The following is a 20,760-nucleotide window of genomic DNA, read 5'->3' as shown; positions in this document are numbered from 1 at the left end:
TTCTTATTGGAAACTTCAATTATCAGAGCCTCTTCTCTTTATGATCTTCATATTAGCTTTTTGTTCCATTAGAATGTTTAATATCAGTGTTTTTGGTTCATTACAAAGTTTAATATTGATCAAGTGAAAAGAGGACACTTATCCAAGTCCACTACTTAAATTATGATTGGGGTTAGAGTGGAGAGTAGGAGAAAGAAGAACTCACACACATCTCATTTACCACTAAATTTTTATTAACAAAATATCACTTCAGGATTTCTCTCGAACAAAGAATAAAATTTTAAATACAAATATTCGATTATTAAATAGTAATACATTTGTACAAAGTCAACTTATTCGAGACGATAAGAGGTTATTTGAATTGTATTTCTACAATCAAAAACAGTTTTTACGCAAAAATGTAAGTTTTCAATGTAATGTTTTCTATTCATATTGTCAGAAGTAGAGGAGAGGTTAGTTCACAGCGATATTATGTAGGCTACTCTCCCCACTCCATTTACAGGTTTAGAATGTAATACCTGGACTAGAAACGAGACTGGATTATAATGTTGATTAAATGGTAGCTTTCATTTTTTTTGTGTAGTAAACTAGTTTTATTCTAACTGAACCATTTGAATGATCCTCTCTATTTAAGGATCTTTTTAAGTTTTAAAATTTGAATTTTTAATCCAGTATAATTTTAAAAGCATTTGAATATCGTTGTTTGATCTTATTTACGAACAATTGGGTTACAACAATGTCAGATTGTAGATTATTATCCAAATCTGTGATGGAAGTACGGTTTATCAACCGAAAGGCTAGTCTTGAATCATTTTGTGTATTCTTAGAATTTCAAAGTGACTCCGCTATTTGTGACCACAGCTGCAGGCCACTCGTTCTTTCTATTCATTCACTCCTACCACATTTCGATCGGTCATTCAAGTGCTCTGCTCGTAGAATGTCTACCGCTTTTCACACTACTAGAACAATATTACAGTCTCTTAATTTCCAACTGGAAAGCACGGTGGAATTATTTGGCGGAGAAGCCGTCGCCTGTAGGATCGAGGATCCAGGGGTAGTTGTTGGGGCACTCCATGCACGTGAACAGGCGGATGGTCTGTCCGGGCAGCTCTCGGGTGGTGAGTGGGCAAGGGTTGGGCAGAGAGCAGTAGGGCTGTCCTTTCACGTCGCACTTCTCCTTCCATTCCTGGAAGTCCCTCAGTGAGGTCAGCTCAGTCGGGTTCTGCATCCATTGGATAACCTGGATGGAACAAATTTCAAATATTAGAAAATTCTTGTGTAATGTATAAAAAGGTAAGATGAGCTAATAGTTTCGTCAATGATAGTAATCATTGTCATTGAAACTAGTCCCAGAGACCAATAATTAATTTTCGTTTCACCATGAATCTCACACTATGAGAAACTATAAATTTATAGAAAATGTATGTAAAATCAAAATAATTTGACAATGATGAGTCATTCTACTACTAACACTACTCTGGTTAAAATTTTGAATCTTCTGGGTCACAATAAATTGGGATGAAAATTATAATAGAGCATTTCGACAGCAAATATGTAGACTTCTTGCTCTGTCAGTAAAAACAAATATCGTCATCGGAACAATTCCATATCGATATGATTTGCCCAATTCATCGACCATTAATTCTACAATTAAAAATATCAATGCAGGATTAAAGAATATCGCACGTAATAAAGCGACAGTACTAGATATGTGGAATCTGAAAGCTTGTGAACATACACGTCACGGACTACACTTGAACAGGAGGGGTAAATCAGTAATCGCTAGAAGACTAAAAGATATAATAATGAAACCGAGACAAGTAACAGTAGATACTCCAGACATTATTTACGAGCGGATGAGTGTGTCACAGAGTATGAAAGTGACGGAAACTAACCAGAGTGGGGAAATGGAGATTCCAGTTGTGGAAAATAGAGGCACAAGAAACATTAAAAGTTTTTTAGAGAAAGGACCGGTAGCATCAATAGCAATTTGATTTACGTAAAAACTTCAGAAAAACTAAAACAAGATAAAAAAGATAATCTCTTCAATTTAGTCCATTATAATATTAGAAGTGTAAAAAACAAGACAGACGAACTAGCAATTCAACTTGAAAATATAAAGAAAAATGATAAAAAAACCCGAATTGACTTTTTGTGCCTATCAGAAACCTGGCTTCAGAATGATAACTCAGTGAACATTAATAATTTTAACCTCATTTCATCAAAAAATAGGACCGATAGACAAGGGGGCGGAGTGGCAATTTATGCAAGAGACGGCATACTGGCTAATAAACTAGATATTAAACAGGCAGAGGGCAATGATTTTGAAGTGGCAGTGGCAGTGCACACAAAATGTGCGATTGTATGTATATATAGACCGCCCAATAATGATTACAAAAATTTTACTGACAAACTGGAGGAAATTCTCTCAAAAATTACAAATAGATTTGAGAGCTGTATAGTGCTCGGTGATTTCAACGTAGACTTCATGGTGGATTCAAATAGAAGAAAGACACTGGAATCTTTATTTGAGGCATACGGTCTAAGAGGATTGGTTAAGAGTTGCACAATAATAACAGAGACATCCTCAACGTTGATTGATAATTGTTTCGTGACGCCAATGATTGAGACTAAATATGTAGATGTAATAGAATTAGGACTTTCCGACCATTGTGCTCAAGTTGTAAACTATAAATTGGCAAACACGGATGGTAATGATGGACACCTTTTCTCATCACGATTTTATTCAGGAAATGCGAAACTAAAATTTCTAAGACGACTTGCTGAAGTAGACTGGTCAATGGTGTTTAATAGTGGAAATTCGGTTGATGAAAAATTCAATAATTTCTTGAGCGTATATTGTCGAGCATTTAGTGAATCGTTCCCAATTGTTTATCGGAAGAAGAAAAATGACAATAAGAAAATAAAGTGGACTTCACCGCTATTAGAGTTCATTTGTGAAGCTAAAAGAGATCTTATACTTCTTGCGAGAAAATTTCCAACCGAAATAACATACAAGGATAGGCTGAAGGACATGTCGCAGCTTATAAGACATTTAATTGTTTCATCAAGGCAAGCGTATGCAGAAAGAGTGTTTGCGTCGTCAGAAAATAAATCGAAACTAATTTGGAAGTTAATAAAATGGAGACGGTCGCAAACACCGTGAAAAAGAATTATCCTAAAACTATTAATGGTGTCGAAGTCTGCTCGATTGATCTCATACCAGATAGGATAAATGAGTATTTCATAAATGTTGCCGATCAAACTACGCACTCAAACTTATCGTTCAAGCCTTTGCTATCAAATCGTATGTACGTAGGCGCCACCTTGATAGATTTCCTAAATTTTCAGAGGAGGAGGTTTCTTCAGCCTTGAAAAATGTCAAGAGCAAAATGTCGAGTGGAGTGGATGATATTCCAAGCAGTATATTGAAGGAGTGTTTCGAGCCAATAAGAAGTATAACAACAAAGCTTATCAATTATCATTCAGCTCAGGAACGTTTCCTTGTCAATTGAAGGTGGGGAAAGTTATTCCAGTTCATAAAAAAGGATCCACTTCAGAAGTAAGCAACTTTCGACCAATATCAGTCACGAGCTCATTTGCTAAGTTGTATGAGAAATTGGCTATAACAACCGTTGCAGTGCAGAGCACCCCTGTATTATTTTCATTGTTTATAAATGATTTACCCAGTAATGTACCTGTTGCCAGTAGTGTTCTATTTGCAGATGATGCGAACTTTCTTGTTGTCGGAAATAATCTGCAGCAACTTCTAAGGCAGGGAGAGCTCGTCATAGAAAGCATCCAGAATTGGTGCAGGGCAAACAGACTCAAAGTCAACGTGGAGAAGACCTGTTTTGTCAATTTTTCAATAATTAATGATTCCAACCGCCCTGCATTCCCTAATTTACTGGATTTCAAGATGGATTCGAAAGAAATCAAACACAAAGGTGCTTGTGGCTTTCTAGGAATTGAGGTTGATGCTTGTTTGAGGTGGAACAATCATGTTGACGAAGTTGTGAAACGACTGAGCAGAGCGACATTTGCTATCTCAAGATTAACGTTGAATATGAACAAGAGCGTAGTGTTCGCGGCTTATTATGGATACTTCCAACCTCTACTAACATACGGCTTGATATTCTGGGGCTCTTCAACTGGATTCGGCAGAGTATTCAGATCACAAAAGCGAGTAGTCAGGATGATGCTTGGGAAACCTCCCAGAACCCCTTGTAGGCCCCTGTTCCAAAGCGCCAGAATTCTCACTCTTCCCTGTCTATACATACTCGAGGCTGCACTACATGGATTTAAACATAGAGCTTCCTGGGCTAGAGGATCGGACATTCATAGCTACAACACGAGGTCTAGGAATGCTCTAAGACTGGATGTACATAGAACTTCGTTTTTCCAAAGTAGTCCTGATCACATGAGCAGAAAAATATTGAACTCTCTTCCACCTATATTATCTACAATTGAATCCAAAGTTTTGTTTAAGAATAAATTGAAGAACTGGCTAATAGAAATGTGTTTTTACAGTGTGGTGGAACTTTTTGATCAGAGAGGTGCTTAAAATGTTATTTGCGATTATTTACGATGGTATTCACATCACATATGTATAAATGTATTTATTACGTTATCTTACATTTAAATTTGTAAATTCTCATGAAATTGAAATTTTATATAGTCTATTATGTATGACGACTGTGAAACATATTTGATACAATATGTAAATGCAGAGAATAAACTATTCTATTCTCTATTCTATTCTCTAAACTGGATATTCTCATTTTCATATTCTGTATAGATTATTAAAACATTTTTGAAACTTCACAGCTTTGTCACATTTCACTCCTTCATATAGATCAAGAGTTAAAACATTTTTTTAATGAGGAACTTGCCAGCTTTGTCACATTTTAGCACTTCACATTTTTGGCCTCATAATAATAATCATAATGAGTATCATACATTGTTTTGGTTGTTCGATAGCAAACTGAAACATTTATTTGAAGGAAAACTCCACAGTTTGAAAATTGAAATCTATTAGATCATACTCATGGGCTACTCATAGACTACTCATGGGCTATTCTATAGTAGATTATTCAATAGATGATTGACATATTTTAGCAGGGTTTTTGAAGAGTTCAGGAGAAGAGTAAATTAAATGGATTTGAAACCAGAGGTGACCCCTCCCACAAAGTCTAGTTACGCATCACTTCTAAATATTTAGTGCCAGCCCCACTCCACAAAAAATAAGTACCCAAACAAAAAATAGGTCGTAAGTCGCTATTTTAAACAGTGCTTTTTTGGGACCCCCCCAAGAATTGTTTTTGAGAACCAATCCTACCCCTTCTCCCCAAAAAAATCAACTCTCCCCTGTAGGAACCCCTGTCAAATCCAATTCCTGCAATAAAATGAATGTTTAACTATACTTGCAGTAATGCGAATGAGTTGAGTTTGTGTAACATAGGTACCTGTAGCATGGTGACAAAGTAGACATCGTTCCTGTCGAGCATCTCCTCGATAAACTTGATGAGCTCCTCCTTGAATTCCTTCTTGCTCTTGAGCCAGGAGGCGTGGAAGTGGAGACCGAGGGGCGCGCGGTTTGTGCTGAAGTGGCGGTTGAAGTTGTGACGCAGGAGGCGGGCGAACTGGTCGCCGGTCTGGATGTTGGAGCAGGAGTCGACCATGTGGCAACCGGGCAGGCTCTCGTCGAAGGTGGGGTCGTCACGACGGTCGAGCTCGTTCATCACCATCTCCCAGATCGGGTGGCTTCGGCTCGGGCAGTTCTGCGCGTTTCCGTTGCACTTGTGTGGCATCCGGAAGTAGAGTGTGTACGGCCAGATGGGCACTCGGCCCAGTGGCGCGGTGATCGACGCGTCGTACACAAAGTACTGGTCGGCCATCATCTCGAACTGCTTGTTGCCTCCCACTCGCAGGTACGGTGCTCGCACTCCGATTATCGATCTGCACAATAGAATTTCGAATGTGAAATAGAGAATGCTTCAACTATCAAAATATTAATGAAATTTATGGAGCTGGCCGAAGTTCCAAGCTTCGGTCTGCTAGCACCACCTAGTTAGTGGGTTCGAATCCCGCCGACGGCATAGGCAAATCTAACTATTGAGAGATGTCACAACATTGCATTCAACAAATTCCATTAAATATAATCCTATTCCTCAAGGAAAAACCTGGGACGTACCTATTAATTGGAAGAAAACTATAGAAACGCATCAATTGACCAAAATGGATGACTCTGTCAGCACCGGTATTCGAGATACATTACGATATTCTAGTAGTTACGAAATTAATGAATCTTGAAAAAATAGATCGCTTATACTACAGTTACTGTATAGATATTTATAATATAAGAACTGTAGTTTAGACTACTCAGTAGCATTTGAGTAAAATCACATCAGTAGCTGAGAAATATCAATAACTGAGTTCTTTCTATCACCTGGTAACAGATTATTTGATTTCACAATGAAAAATATGACCAAGAGGTGCGATCATTTTTGAATTATTTCGGATATGATTTCATCAAACTGCAGTAAAGTGACATTGAAGTACAGCATTAGAATGGAATCATGTCTTATTTCTATCAACGAATGTGACTGACCCATCGGTGATGTTGGCGAATCGCTCGACAATGAGACGGCCTCCGGCCATCTCGGCGAGCCAGTCGTCATAGGAGCCTCCGGTCCAGTACTTGGGGTCGTCCTTGTGCGTGAGCGAGAACATGGCGATCTCGTGGCCTCGCCGGTGCAGGTCCTGCACTGCCGCATAGTTGCTGTACTTGTGTGACATGAAGAAGGAGCCGCGGATCTGGCAGCCGTTCGGGTTCTGGCGCTGCCCGTTGAAGATCTCGTCGTAGAGGTCGATGTTGTCGACGTTGATGGCGCCGTTGAACGTGATTGTGATCATTTGTGGTACCTGCAGAATTAGTTACCGTACAGTGAATTTGGGAATATGCGAATCCAGAAATTTTTGTGGCACACATTTAAAGAAATTTACACAAGAAATTCTGCTGTGATGCAGATACGAAATTATGATTAGGCTACTAATCAAATAGGCTGGGTAGTGTTGATGCCAGAGTTGAAGTTTTGTTACCTCAATAGAGGCCAGAGTTGTTCAATTGTTCAGTTTTAATTCAGTGGAATTCACGTGAGAGGCAGTTTTGTGCAGAGTTTGTCTTACTCCTCAACTAGGCCTATTCTGATAATGTTTTTGATCCACAAAATTCAAGTAATATGGCTGTGGCAGGGTCTTGAAATCCTTTTTAATATCTTCAGTCACATACTTAAGTGACTATGAGTATTAAAAATTCAAGTAATGTGGCTATGGTAGAATCTTGAAATTCTTCATAATATATTCAGTCACATAATTAAGTGACTGTGAGTATAAAAATATTTATTAATGAATAAAGAATAACAGTTTACAATTCTGGCTGAAACTGGCAGTAACCCGACATGCAGTCTATTAAGTCAGCGCAATAATACCAGAAAAAAATCCAATAAAATACCAATAGATAATAAATTTAAATAAATAATACCGTATGATTGATATAAGTGAGATCTAATAAACTCAAAGTAATTATCAATGTGAATGTTCTCTTACTTTGAGAATATCTATCGGAAATGTTCAATTGGAGTTCTATCTACTGACTAAATGAACTAATTAACTGGACTTTATAAATTAACTACAACTAACCTGATTGGGTTCAATGTTTCCTGGAATTCTTGTACCATCAGCAGAGCAGAAGCAATCGGGAAGTACACACTGAGTGGGATCACAGTCTGGAGCTCTGTTGGGATCCGTTTCCACAGCTATAAACAAAACAAAAACACATTAGGTCAAGTTGGATGCAATCAAATCGAAGTGTGAAGTGAGATTATTGAAGAAAAGAAAAATAACCTGAAGAGTTGATTCCATATTTACCTTTATCTTACGGTGCTGGTTGCACAAAAGCCATGAAATTAATCTGGTTCTGGTGAAAATAATCACTGTTAAAATTTAATCGGCTTTTGTGCAACCGGGTCTTAGAGTTTCTATTTATTAAATAAGAAACTCCATGAAGTATTTTTGTATTTTTCCTTCAAATTGTCGTCAGACAATACAATATAATATGAGTAAATTTACTTATCACATGAGAGTAATTACCCATATAAAACTCCAGCAAATGGAATTAATAATCCTAAATAGGCAAATAGGCCTATAGTATTTTTGTAGGCTGTAGGCGAAGTGAACGACTTGAAAATGATGGTTTGTCAATAAAATTGTTATTTATTAAACCAATGAATTGAATTCTGTTCACTTACTACAAGCGTTTTCGTCGGATTCATCTTTGCAGTCGGGTTTGTCGTTACAGAAAAGTTCCTTCTCTATACATTCACCATTTCCGCAGGATAATTTACCCTCAGCACAAACTGGCTCGTCTGTCTTTAGAATAGGCAGCACTTTCCTTGGTTCTGCAAATAAGAATTTCCAAACAATTAGTTGAATAATCTTGATGCTTGAAATTCCTGTACCGTAGGGCTACCTTAAAGGTAATAAGTATTCGATCGCTTGGTTCACTTCATTTGTGTTGTCAGCAGGTCATAGTAGGCTACTCCATCTCACTAATAATATCACATTGAATGAAGTGAACATCATCAACATTAAAGATATCAACGTTCATCGATATTCTCCAAGATATGGAGTGGATATCGATGCAATGCACACAAAATGAATAAATCATGTACGACAGAATCATGAATAATTAGAATCACTAATATTGTCAAAACGTATAAAGGGTACTTTTCTGAACCAGTGTGACCAACTCGGTTTGTCGCTCAAGTGGTGGCTATTCGTGATGGTTGAGGTTTGGTGGATAGTTCACAGCAGGTTAAAGAATTTAATAAAGAGCCCAAAAGAGTTTCACACACGGCAAAGAGTTTCACACACTTGCGCATAGCTCAGAAACGTTTCTTGTTATTGTTGTTAAAAGATGGGCACACTCATAAAACTCAAGATGTTGTCTAGTAAGAAAACACACAACATGCTGTAGTTAAAATAGAAAAAGGAAGACATAATTTGAAAAAATATTATTGAGTAATTAAGGTAATCAATATGAGATTCCTCTTTTCACATGCTTCACAGCAAACATGCCAGATATGTTGTATAGCCAAATCTTGTGCAGTTTGTTAATAGGCTGATCCATCAAAATATCAAACGGTGCTTTGATACTGAATTGGAAATGAGAATTATTATTAATCTTTCAATAACCCCTCCATCCCTTTCATAAATCGTCAGCTGCGATGAAAAATTGTTGACATTTAAAGCAGAGTTTTGAATTATTAAAAATAATGATGAATGCCCAAAGTTTGCTGCAAAGTTCATAGCCATATTGAGATTCAATATTCAATAAAAAGGAAGTGATAATAAATTTCACTTAATAATCTGAATGTCAACCACAGGAAAAATCATTCCTTGCATGCCATACCATAGCATTAAAAAAGCATTTGAAATAGATGTAATATTTATAGACGGGTTTAACACATCTTCCATCTTGCTATATTTCCCATGCATTAGCCAAGACTCAAATTTGACCCTGACTATTATAGTACCTACAACAGAGCCGTATTATTAGGCTATTCAATCTGCATGCATCACATCACATTCACAATTCAAATGGAACCAATTATAATTATGATAGAATAATTTAAATTAGGCTAATACATTGGTTTGATTAATTGTAATTGTTACTATTTGCTTGAAAGTAATTTCACGTTCAACCGTCGTTCTGTATTATCTTTTTTTGGATAATTTTTCCAATTCGAATATAAATGGTATAAGTAATAGTATTAAAATACTGTACTCTCAATTATAACACAATAAAATTTTTATTTTCCCAATTTATTTTCAACTATGGCATCTTTGCCATTATCATGGTTGCTTGATGATGATGTTTGAAAATTTGTTATAACAGAAATAAGCATTATTCATTCTCTTTTAACCAAAATTCAGCCAGGTCTAAAAAAACTTGAGGAACTTTTGATATATTGCTCTGATCATTACATTTTTTTTCTTCAATAGGAACAATCTTTTAATATTATAGCGTATTCTAAAAATAATAATCGTGTCCCATAGGGAAAGTATGAATAATATCGTTGGAAGATTAAATTTGTTATCTACCTACTCATGCAAAGATTTCAGAATTTTGGTATTTCATTAATTCTTGCTGTATTACAATCAATATCAATATCGTGTTTTTCTTTTTATTGATTTTGTTCTTAGACTAACATTCTCCAAAGCATCATGCATATTATTTATGGTGTTATCATGCGCAAACTGTTAAGTGAAGAATACAGATTGTCATGCATTGTTAGTTGGAAGAAATTGCACCAACAAAACTGCTGCTACACATTCAGAAGTGATCAAAAGAAGCGAGGATTGGGATGAGGAATGGGGTGGCCCACCACTTTGTTCACGTTGAAGTAGGGGTAGTTGCATCGTCAGTTGCACTCTACGATGGATGATTGCTCTACGTTCATGCTGTGCTGCTTCCAAAACAACAATGATTGGGATCAATTGATAAGGAACGAATTGAAGATTTCTGATTAGTTTTCTTTATAAATAATTGACCTATAGTTTGAACTGATAGGTTTTAAATCTCAACTTTCTCATTAAATAAATAAATGTTCATTTCCCAAAAAGTAAAACTACCTACTACATCAATTTCAGAAAAATATTTAGTTTACAATTACATACAATAGTTAGTTTCAGAAATTTCGTATAATGTGTCTTTTACATGTTTAGTGTTTTCTGTGTGGAAAGTTACCTACTCCACTATGGCGTACCATGTTCTAGAGTAGGTTTTGATATTCTGATTTTAGGATTGAATTCTGAGTTTTGAGAAAATCCAAGACAAGAGTTAAAATTTCTCAATCCTCTGTAGAACCTCCCAATTTAATTTGTGGAATACAACTAGTTTTTCAATACCATCATTCAACTTGTTTTGGAATGTTTCCAATATTAAGGAGGTAATTTTATTGCTCCATATTTTACTTTAAAATGTTGAATTCTTTTCAAAATGGTAAAATTTTTATTTTGTACAACAAAGGTCAAAAGAGAGTAACAAATGACTATTTTCCTCCACTTTTATTTTTTATTAACAAAATATTATCTTTTGAGTAGTTGTGAATGTAGTATTGTGATTTTTATCCTTGCTGAATAAAACTCTTTTTTTAATTCAATATTATTAATTTCTCAGATACAACGAAAGTTTATATTTAAATTGATTGTCCTCCAATTACAATAGGCTACTTAATGAAGTCATCAAGCTTACTTTGGTCCCTTATCAAAGCATCAATTTTTATATTTCCATTCATGACATTGCTGATATTTTAAAAACGATTGTAGTTTCTACATAGGGTAAGATGCATGTAATGAAAATCATGTGTATATTTTATGCACATAAAATCATAATTTCTATTATTATTATTATTATATTTTATTAATTAGTTTCAATTGTTTCTTTATTTTGTGAATACTTGATTTTTATTGACATTTTCAACAACATTTTTATGATTATGAATCATTTGTGTTTTATAGTTTAATATTAAAAAAGTTTGAAAAAATGGTTAGGATGAAGGATAGGATTTGTTGTGTTGGAAGCAATGTTGTATCGACGAAGCTCCCACTTTGGACCAATACTACGGAAAGGCTGACTAGCCTACTACTGATCTCTATTCCGTCGGCACTTACTGTCGAGGCGGTCACAGTTGGTCACTTTACCCTTCCAATCACAAGTTTGCTTATCTATGTCGAAAGCCAATCCTGAAGGACAACTGATTTGTTTCATACCGGACCTTGTGCACCTGGGGAACAGATGTATTGTACAATTAATATCTATTTTTAAAAATATGGTAGTCGGAAAGATAAGCAGAAGCATCAATTGGAAACAAGAATCAGAATTACGATTTAGTTTCACAATCTTTCATGGATCTCCAAATCAAGTTCAGTAGTGTTTTAGAATGTAGGTAGGTCTACTCTAGAAATAAGTAGCCATATCACGGCTGAACAATTGTTACCCTATTGATGCACTGCTTTCTTTCCCAGGTTCACATAGATTACTCACTCTCAAGCTGGTTACAATTTTTAACATTTGTTTTCCAGTCACAAGTCTGTCGTTCAATGTCAAACGCTAATCCGTTCGGACAGCGCACTCCGGCCAATCGTGTCTTCAGATTTTCTCCGGCTTTGTCACACCTGTAGACAATAAATTGTTCAATATTTTGCTAACGTCATTTGTCGGCAATTGAAAATGAAGTCACTGCTGCTGACAAATGCGGCTGAGGCTGCTTCATTGGGAAAATGACAAAATCTGCACAAAAAACTGCCTGGAAATGAATAAAGCATCAAACCTTGTACCAGAAAAGCGTTATTGTTAGGCAAAATGAGGACTGAGCTTGTAGTAGGGAGTAACCAGAGTTTTGAAGTCTAGTATAGAATAGAATAAACTTTATTTCATTTACTGAAAATACAATACAATAAGAATATATAATATTCCAAGTCAAGTCTAATAAATTGATTGATCTTGGACAAGAGCTTTGTTGAGTTTTTACATACTGTAATTGGAAATTATAACTTAGTCGATCCTGATTTTAAATAATGATGATGACAAAATAATAATCAAAATTAATTTTTCATTTTTTACAACCAAATTTTAATTCTAAAAAGATAGGCATAATTTTGGTCACAAGGAAATTTCCACTCTAGAATTCCAATGAGATTTTGATCTTCTGATATGTCAATCGCGAGTTTCACATGTTAATCGTTGTCAATCGCAGGGCGGATTATATTGTTCCCATGAAATGAGTAAATAAGTTATATCTGCTGTAAACAAGTACTCCAGTGTTTTTTTTCAAGTTATTTTTTTGTAATTCACTCATCCGCTCGACTAGGTCCATCTTGATTCCATAAATTCAATATTTTTTTGTAAAATGATTAAATTACAGCAATCTGTTTATTGAGATCAAATCAGTGATTATTATTGAGGTAGTTAGTAAACCAATTATATCGCACCTGCTGTCAAGACCTGTCAAAAGTAAGGAACTTGATAAATAGCAAACCGGATAAATGTCTTACGGTAGGCTTCTGAGAATGAAATCTGTTGAAATTATGAATTCAATGTCAATTAACTTGAAAATGCTAAATTTATCCTCAAGGACACGATTTTACTTGGGTGTAAAATGTTTCACTTGTTTGTTATTGATTCATCTCGTCAACATCCTTTCACATAGAATGCCGGATCGTAGATATTTGAATTTGATTATTTTGTAATCTATCTTGCATATAACGTCTACTTACTCAAAAATATAGAAAAAACGTCCTATACACACGTTTATATTCTATTATATATGCTTTTCTCTTCAGAGTAATAATACAATACACCATAAAGGAAATGCAGTTGGTGCGGGCTTGTCTTCAATGCACTTCCATACAGTGAGTGACCTTAGAAGTACCGTAAATCAGCATTTCCTGGCTATTTCATTCGCTACTTACACACCTTATGAATTAAACAACTGGAATTAATTATGGAAAGTTGTTCTTGTAGTATAATTTGCAATGTTACATCATACCTTAGCCAATTATTCATTAAAACAAATTGTAGTCTATTTGTATTTCTTTTTAAATTGGCTACCGTACTCTTTTTTTCTAAAGAGAATATCATTCAACCTTTCATACAAATAAAAAGATAAAGAGGATGCTTTCGTTTCATCTACAGTATTTCAATCTTATCAGGATCTCTACAGAGAAGATAATTCTTGACATCTTGATTCTTATAATGATATAGGCCTACTGTAATATCAGGAAAGCTGAAAGGGGGGAGGGGGTCGACGCAGGCTGCGTCATTGAAATTCTTCCTTCTCTTGAAAACTAAAATTGCATTAATTGGATTATACATTGAAAGAAAAGTACATTGATGTCGAATGATATAATTAGGTTGTATGATCTAGAACAAACCATGGTTTGTCATGGAGATAGAAGACTACTTCTATCGGATGAAGAGTCTAAGTCTGTCATCAGGGTATTTGCCACTATGCACTGGATTACCATTTCATTGTTTATAGAGTTTTCCGACTATTTATTATGCTAGGTATTTCTTAGTCTGAACATTACCTAACAACATCTCTGCAATCACCACTGGTTGTGAGACGGAAATACTCATCTGGCGGCCTGTCCTTGCAGAGCTCGTCTATCGATTGGTCCTCATTTCCATCTCCTTCTTCATCGTCTTGTCTCTTTTGTCTTAAACCTAAACTGCTGGCACCTGAAAACAAAATCAGCAATTTAGATTATTCCCAATTACGTACGTTGCTGATGTTCTCACTTCTATGTTATATTTATGATTACGGTACTAACTATTGAAATAATTCTAAAGGAAGCAGACTACCCTAGAAGCCAGAATAGCATGCTATTCAATAGTAATGTGGATTGAGTTTTTAGATAAGCTGATGAATGAAAGAATTCCAGGGAAACTGATCACCATTATCAAGTCCCTACAATGTATCCCATCCTCAGGAGAACATTCGAACATAAATCTAATAAAGTTTCTTCAAATATGTACTGATTCTCGAACCACATAGAAAGCAAATAGGTAGTATATGCAATTCTAGCTTTCCTGGTCGCCTTATGACTTGGATTGAGTGTGTAGACGTGTAGAGCTACTTTCAAGGATCACCAAACCTACCGCGAAAAGGCTCGTTACGTAACTGCAAATAACTCGAACACAGCTGGAAGGAAAGATTAGTGCTGTACCGGTACCTATAGAAAATTGATTCGGAAACTAGTTCGCGACTCTGAACTCACGTTTTGTGGATGTCGGAAATGCACAAACTGTTAACAAATGATGGAGAACGGAAGACTGAACTGGCACGGCCAGTTCCACAACCACTTTCTACTTTCAGCAGGAAAGGCACAAATCATGTGCACAATTGAAAAATCTTATCTTTCGAATATGATAAGCACCCTACTCCTTAATACCTGTTGAATAAAATAGATCGACCAAGTTAAGATACTTTTTGATTTTATAGTTTGTATGTAATACAGACTAGTTAGATTATATCATCACCCTCTAATGGGATAATCATTTCCCTTATATTTCAAAGTGCTAGGAGGTGATAGATCCAGCTTTATTAATTGTATGGTTTTAATAATTTAATTTGGAAAACAAATGATTCGATAAATTATGTTTGGAATACAACATCTCTTTCCTATTCAACTCTTGATGGATGAATAATTTTTGAAATGATTCCATAGCTTTTTCACCATATAGCAGAGGATCCACCCCCTAAACTTTTGGGAGCTTGAAATTCCATGGCGACTGAAATACTTGCTTCATTTACCTGTCTATTTTATTTGAGTTAGTGAGCTACATTGCTATTGAGAATTAGGAAACCTGACAGAGAAGCTCTACACCAGTCTCAAAGTTTTGTCGCAAATTGAGACGTGACGTGACGTGAGTCTGCTAGATGATTTGATATCATTTGATCATATTGTAATGTTCACATTGAGACTAATCTAGCACATGTGAACGATCCTAATATTACAAGATCCTAAATATGATATTAACTCATCCAGCAGACTCGGGTCACCTCATGTCACGTGTCGAATCGCATCTCAATTTCCGACAAGCCTAAAGGTATGTACAGATTTACGCGCCGCGAACATGAGCAATTCACTTTTATTCAGCTGATGCCAAGCTTTTTATATCTGTATCTTACCGTTTCTGTAAAAATACAGATATAGTCAGCTGATTAAAAGTGAATTGCTCATGTTCTCGGCGCGTATATCTGTACGCACCTTAAGGATGAACGAAAACAAATTATAACTTTTTGGCCTAGTCGTAATCGAAGAAGCAGTAAAACTTAAAAAATCCTAGAAGCTATTGAAAATCCAAGAGAAGTTCCATTGAGGCTTATTATTGTGTAAATTACTAGCTTCTAGACTTGAATTCGAAGCACAATAGCTCGAATTTCCTGAAGATTGATTCGGAGTCATTTGCTTGTTTCCGCTGGCGAATGAAATTGTTCAGAAACGGTACTTACGCTTGAACAATTGTGTGAAAAGGAGCGTAAAGATGCTGAGAAAAGGAGAATGCCTTATCTTATCACGTGGTAATGATGAATTGATTTCTTCTAGTACTCTTTTCCCAATTGCTTCACTCAGTCAGCCTTCCAGTTCATTCGAGGCAGATCTAGCATGCCTATTACTCCAATAGAATATGAATTTCCTCAACTATAGCCTACTCTACTTAGAGCTGATAGTTTATTTCAGGCCAGGACTATAGACAATGAGCTTTACCGCTAGCATCAAGTACTTCTTCTTACTCCATTTTCACTTGGTAAAGAGTGGAAGCACTTTGTTATAACACTTCTTGATACTGGAAGGTGATTTTTGGGAAAAAATACTTTCAATGTTGGGGATAGCGCCTCTCCACCATCTCAGGATATTTCATGGCCGTTCTAAAGACTGCTCGAATGGATAATAATCTTATTTATATAACAAAATCAATAATCGAACACAGATTTCTATTCGCAATCTCCACACATAGCACGCTTTATGTTGTTTATGAGTGATAAATATTGCAATACATGCAGTTCGGTTGAGCGGTTGCGTCATAAATGATACATTGTGGTATAGGCTGGGTCGGTGGGGGCGGGTCTCTCTGACCTCGATTATCACAAACCTCTTTCTCTTCCTTCTTGCGGACTGGTCTCTCTTTTTGTCTCTCTCCTGCACACTGGACCACCATACTCTTCTCCTGATCACTCATGCCATCCCCACTTCCATGTTCCATCAGAGTTGGTGGACCCCTCTTGGTTGCCGCTATACTTGCAAGGTAAACTAGTTGGGTGTATTTGGAATCTATTGAGCTGAGCACTATTCTACGCAGAAGAGAGTACAACGTCTCTCCACAACTAGAGCATAGCAATGCATGAAAGTGTCGAATTAGGAGAGAAATAGCTCCATTGTGAACTCAATAGAAAATCGCATGTACAAAACAACGAGTCTGTTCACACTTATACTGGAGAAATACTCTGTCCTATAAATTTTTCTTCAAGATACTCTCCAAGAAAATTCAAATTTAAATTCAAATTATGCTCCTCATTCTGTATGATTTTTATTCCAAATGGATTGAATTATCCTCACTCAAAATTCGAACTATATTCAATGCTACTATTCATATGAACTATACGTCATTTTTTGAATTTTGTAATTATTAATATCACCTACACCAAGCGCTGTTTCAAAAAATGGTGTTATTATTGGAAATGAATCAATTTATGATAAAGAAAGTGAGATGGATTTTTCAAATAATATACTTGAAAAGTTTCCAATTCAATCCAACTACCACCTAGCTCAATAATTCATAATAATGGAGAAGGTTGAATATGAAACTCACTCTTGAATGTCCTCGCTCCATCTCAAAACAATTACGACGGCTAAAAAGTTAACAAGTTGAGACAATTAACTATCCTAAAATAAATATCCAATAGCAGATTTATACAACTCCTGTGTTTCTCAATCCATGATTGCTGAGTTTACTAACAGCATTTACTTTCACTTTAGAAATAGATTATCAGCTAATAATGTAGACTGCTGGTCGAGATTTCACTATATAGTTTATAATTGACTTCATTCAAGTGCTATTATTCTCAAGAAGTGTGAACATTTGATATACATGTTTTGTTACATGTATTTTTTAAGTGACGAATCATTTTGAAATATTTCTGTTGCTGAGAAAAGTGAAAGTAGCATTTAAGCTCCATGTTTGTAAACCAGTGCTTTCAGTTCTGACTATAGAGTGCGCAGTCTCACCTCAGATTGCATTCTGTTGATGTATTGTACAATATGAAGATTTGTCAAGGTCAATAATGTTTAATACACTCTTGCCAACAAAGGACCTTATATCCATCTGAATCCCACACTCTGTCTCAAGATGGAGTAAACTCCAGATGAAATCCCATCCCATTCAGTGTGAGAAGCATTTATTCCATTTTCCAAGACCTAATTAAAACTGAATCAGCTATATTATATTTATAAAAAAAGAGTGCAATTTTTCAAGTACCTTTTCATCCTTCCAACTATTACCTTCATGATAAATAATTGAACTCGAGGAGTATTTTAAATATTTAGAATCAATCAAATGAATTCTAATATTGACTTCCAATTTGAAATTTCGAATAATAGTCACCAATCATGATCATGGTTCACCGTGCAACTTTTTTTATTTCCCACCTAAGTTCAATAAGAACCTGAGTTTTATTTTTTATCCAAGTTCAATAACATTCATCGATCATCGTCATGAAATTATCCATCGATCAACTACTACTCTCCCCCACCACACACCCTTATCACCCCTCTCTCACCTCTTATACACCCTCTTCCTGAGCCAGTAACCTTGCAATATATCGTTTTCAGATTTTCCTCGAAACATCATCCTATTATTTAAGAGAATGTCAGTTAAATATCAATAGAATATCATGTTATGAACTCTTTTAGAATGAAAATCATGGTTGATGACTGAGATTGCTGTATTGGACAAATGTATCAGTTGTTCATTCCATCACATTATATCTATAGTAATGGCTTTCAAACTTGAGAGACTAAACATCTAGGTAAAGTGAAAAGTGAGTGAACAAATAGTTTTTATGTATTTTGTTTATACACGTGAAACGTGTAAACAGCTATTAGAGAAAACAAATATGTGCCCAACTATTCAACACCTCTACGAAAAACAGCCTAATTTGTTCACTAGTCTTCACAAATATTCAAGAAGCCTTAGTATAATATTTGCTTTCAAGTCCTTCTTCCTAACTCAATAGTAGGGGAATCTGATCCAAACAAAGTTCTAATTGTACTGACTCGGTAAATTCACTCACATCATCAATCAAACTCAATATACTTAGAAAATAATTTTATGAATAGCACAGTATAATCAATAACACCAAACACTGATTGATTTCAAATGATTCCCAACTTTCATACTGGATGATGGAAAAATGAAGATGTTTCACTATAATAAACATGAAACCGCTTTTCTGGTAAGATACATTCAAAAAAACCCTTTTCCAGCTTATTAGATTGTTAAATCCTGGTTGACATTGAGTTTCAACTACTATCAATATTGTGAATACAAGTATTCATCGAACTAGATTATGGTGGATTATCATAGATGCTGTATCTGCTACTGTCATGCATATATGAGTAGGCCTTTCAGTTTCTATAGTATCTATTCTGAACTGTTTTCGCACATGCGCAGAAAAGTATGGAATTCAAAAGCAAATTGATGAATCATGATTTATTCATTATGAATAAAGTACGAAGCAGTGCATAGATAGCAGAGATCATGAAGTTTAAAATTCGGATTGAAAATCTGATAAAGCAGTGAACGGATTTCTTCGCTGCATTCCAAGTTTATCACAAGGATAGATTGGAAGATGGAAATCTAGTTTTAGGAACAAGTCTCCAGAGTTATCACACACACACACCTCGGTGCAACAGCCTACGATAGGAAATTTTGAACAGGTGCTCCCACTCGCATTTTTTCATGAAAATGCAGCCATCTTGGAGCAGGATGGCGATAGATGTATAGAGAGGTGTGTGTGCAGGTTGTTTTGGGTAAGTGTGAAATAAATGATAGAGGGACTTACTGAGGCCGAGGAGGAGGACGAGCAGCAGCCATTTGGAGTAGTTGCGGTGCGTGGCCATGTTTAGCTGGCGCACTGGTCTGGGGAGGTAGCCGGCAGCTTTCCTTTTTATTTATACACCGACGTTCGGCGCATGCGCGTTCAGTTGGTACCGGTTGCACTTTCACTGATTCTGGCTTGTTGTCGTAGTCGTGGTGTCCTGTATTGTGGTGGAGTCCAACTAAGCGCGGGCCTCGACTCCATTCGCCTTATATCAATGATAGATACTACGTTCATTGTAGTTGGGAGGGGATCGACAGAGTTCACCACTGTTCAGTGCTCACTGCTCACTGCTCACACACTCGCGCGCCGCCGGAAAACCATCGTTGTAGCCCAGTGGAAAGCCTCCCAGCAGTTTTCCTCCAGCCTTCGAGCGTCTGCTCAGCCTTGACATGCTTTGGAAATTATAGATCGAATAAAACACATCCATCATTCGTCTTCGAACAGAAGATAGAAGATAGATCGTCTTAAAACAAGTCTGATAGGGATTAATATAGGTTATCAAACACGTCTAACATTCGTCTTCAAACATCATTCCTATCTTGAGAAATACTTCATTTAATTCGATTGATGAGGAGATGAGGAGTCCATGAGATCAGTTTCCACTTTAAGTTTGAAGACAACTTACTCTGTTTCTTCTTACTATAATAATGAAAATAATGAAACATACAATGGAGGTATCAATGATGGATATCATACTATTCATACGCAAGACTAGATCTCATATGGGGAACCGTAAAATCTTCAGGAAAACTTGAATATCACAGGATGATTCATTGAAGACTTGAAGTTTTGAAGGCTAAACTAACAGAAGTAGTCAATATATAGCTTTTTTGTCAAGAGAATCAATAAAGCTATCTTGAAATGTTCAAATCGTTCAACTAAACTACGTCGAAAAAAGGGAATCTTTTGAATTAAGGAATATTTTGGAGCTACGTTCAATACTGTTTATAAGGTCCACAGTCAGCTTCCTTTCCTTGGAGTAGTTCTCCATACATATTTAGTGAGACGTTGTCCACATTTCACATTATAT

The 20,760-nt window shown here is 35.9% G+C and overlaps 1 protein-coding gene across 2 annotated transcripts; it reads right to left on the bottom strand.

The window, feature by feature from the left end:
- Positions 1 to 210: 210 nt before the first annotated feature.
- LOC111050503 (chitin deacetylase 1) lies at positions 211 to 19,926 on the bottom strand. Of its 2 annotated transcripts, none has more exons than XM_022337185.2 (8): positions 19,692 to 19,926; positions 14,155 to 14,305; positions 12,110 to 12,240; positions 8,310 to 8,459; positions 7,702 to 7,817; positions 6,611 to 6,924; positions 5,466 to 5,958; positions 211 to 1,240 (listed from the first exon to the last, which is right to left on the bottom strand). In XM_022337185.2, the coding sequence occupies exons 1-8, from the start codon at positions 19,747 to 19,749 to the stop codon at positions 1,010 to 1,012; spliced, it is 1,644 nt and encodes a 547-aa protein (XP_022192877.2). In that variant the 5' UTR covers positions 19,750 to 19,926; the 3' UTR covers positions 211 to 1,009. The 2 variants fall into 2 exon arrangements, with proteins under 2 accessions (XP_022192877.2, XP_022193586.2); XM_022337894.2 differs by lacking the exon at positions 12,110 to 12,240 and adding an exon at positions 11,737 to 11,849 and having other exon boundaries at positions 19,692 to 19,925.
- Between the last annotated feature and the right edge of the window lie 834 nt (positions 19,927 to 20,760).

The sequence above is a fragment of the Nilaparvata lugens genome, chromosome 3 (assembly GCF_014356525.2).
Source record: "Nilaparvata lugens isolate BPH chromosome 3, ASM1435652v1, whole genome shotgun sequence".
Classification (NCBI taxonomy): domain Eukaryota; kingdom Metazoa; phylum Arthropoda; class Insecta; order Hemiptera; family Delphacidae; genus Nilaparvata; species Nilaparvata lugens.
This window is presented reverse-complemented; position numbering and strand designations above follow the sequence as displayed.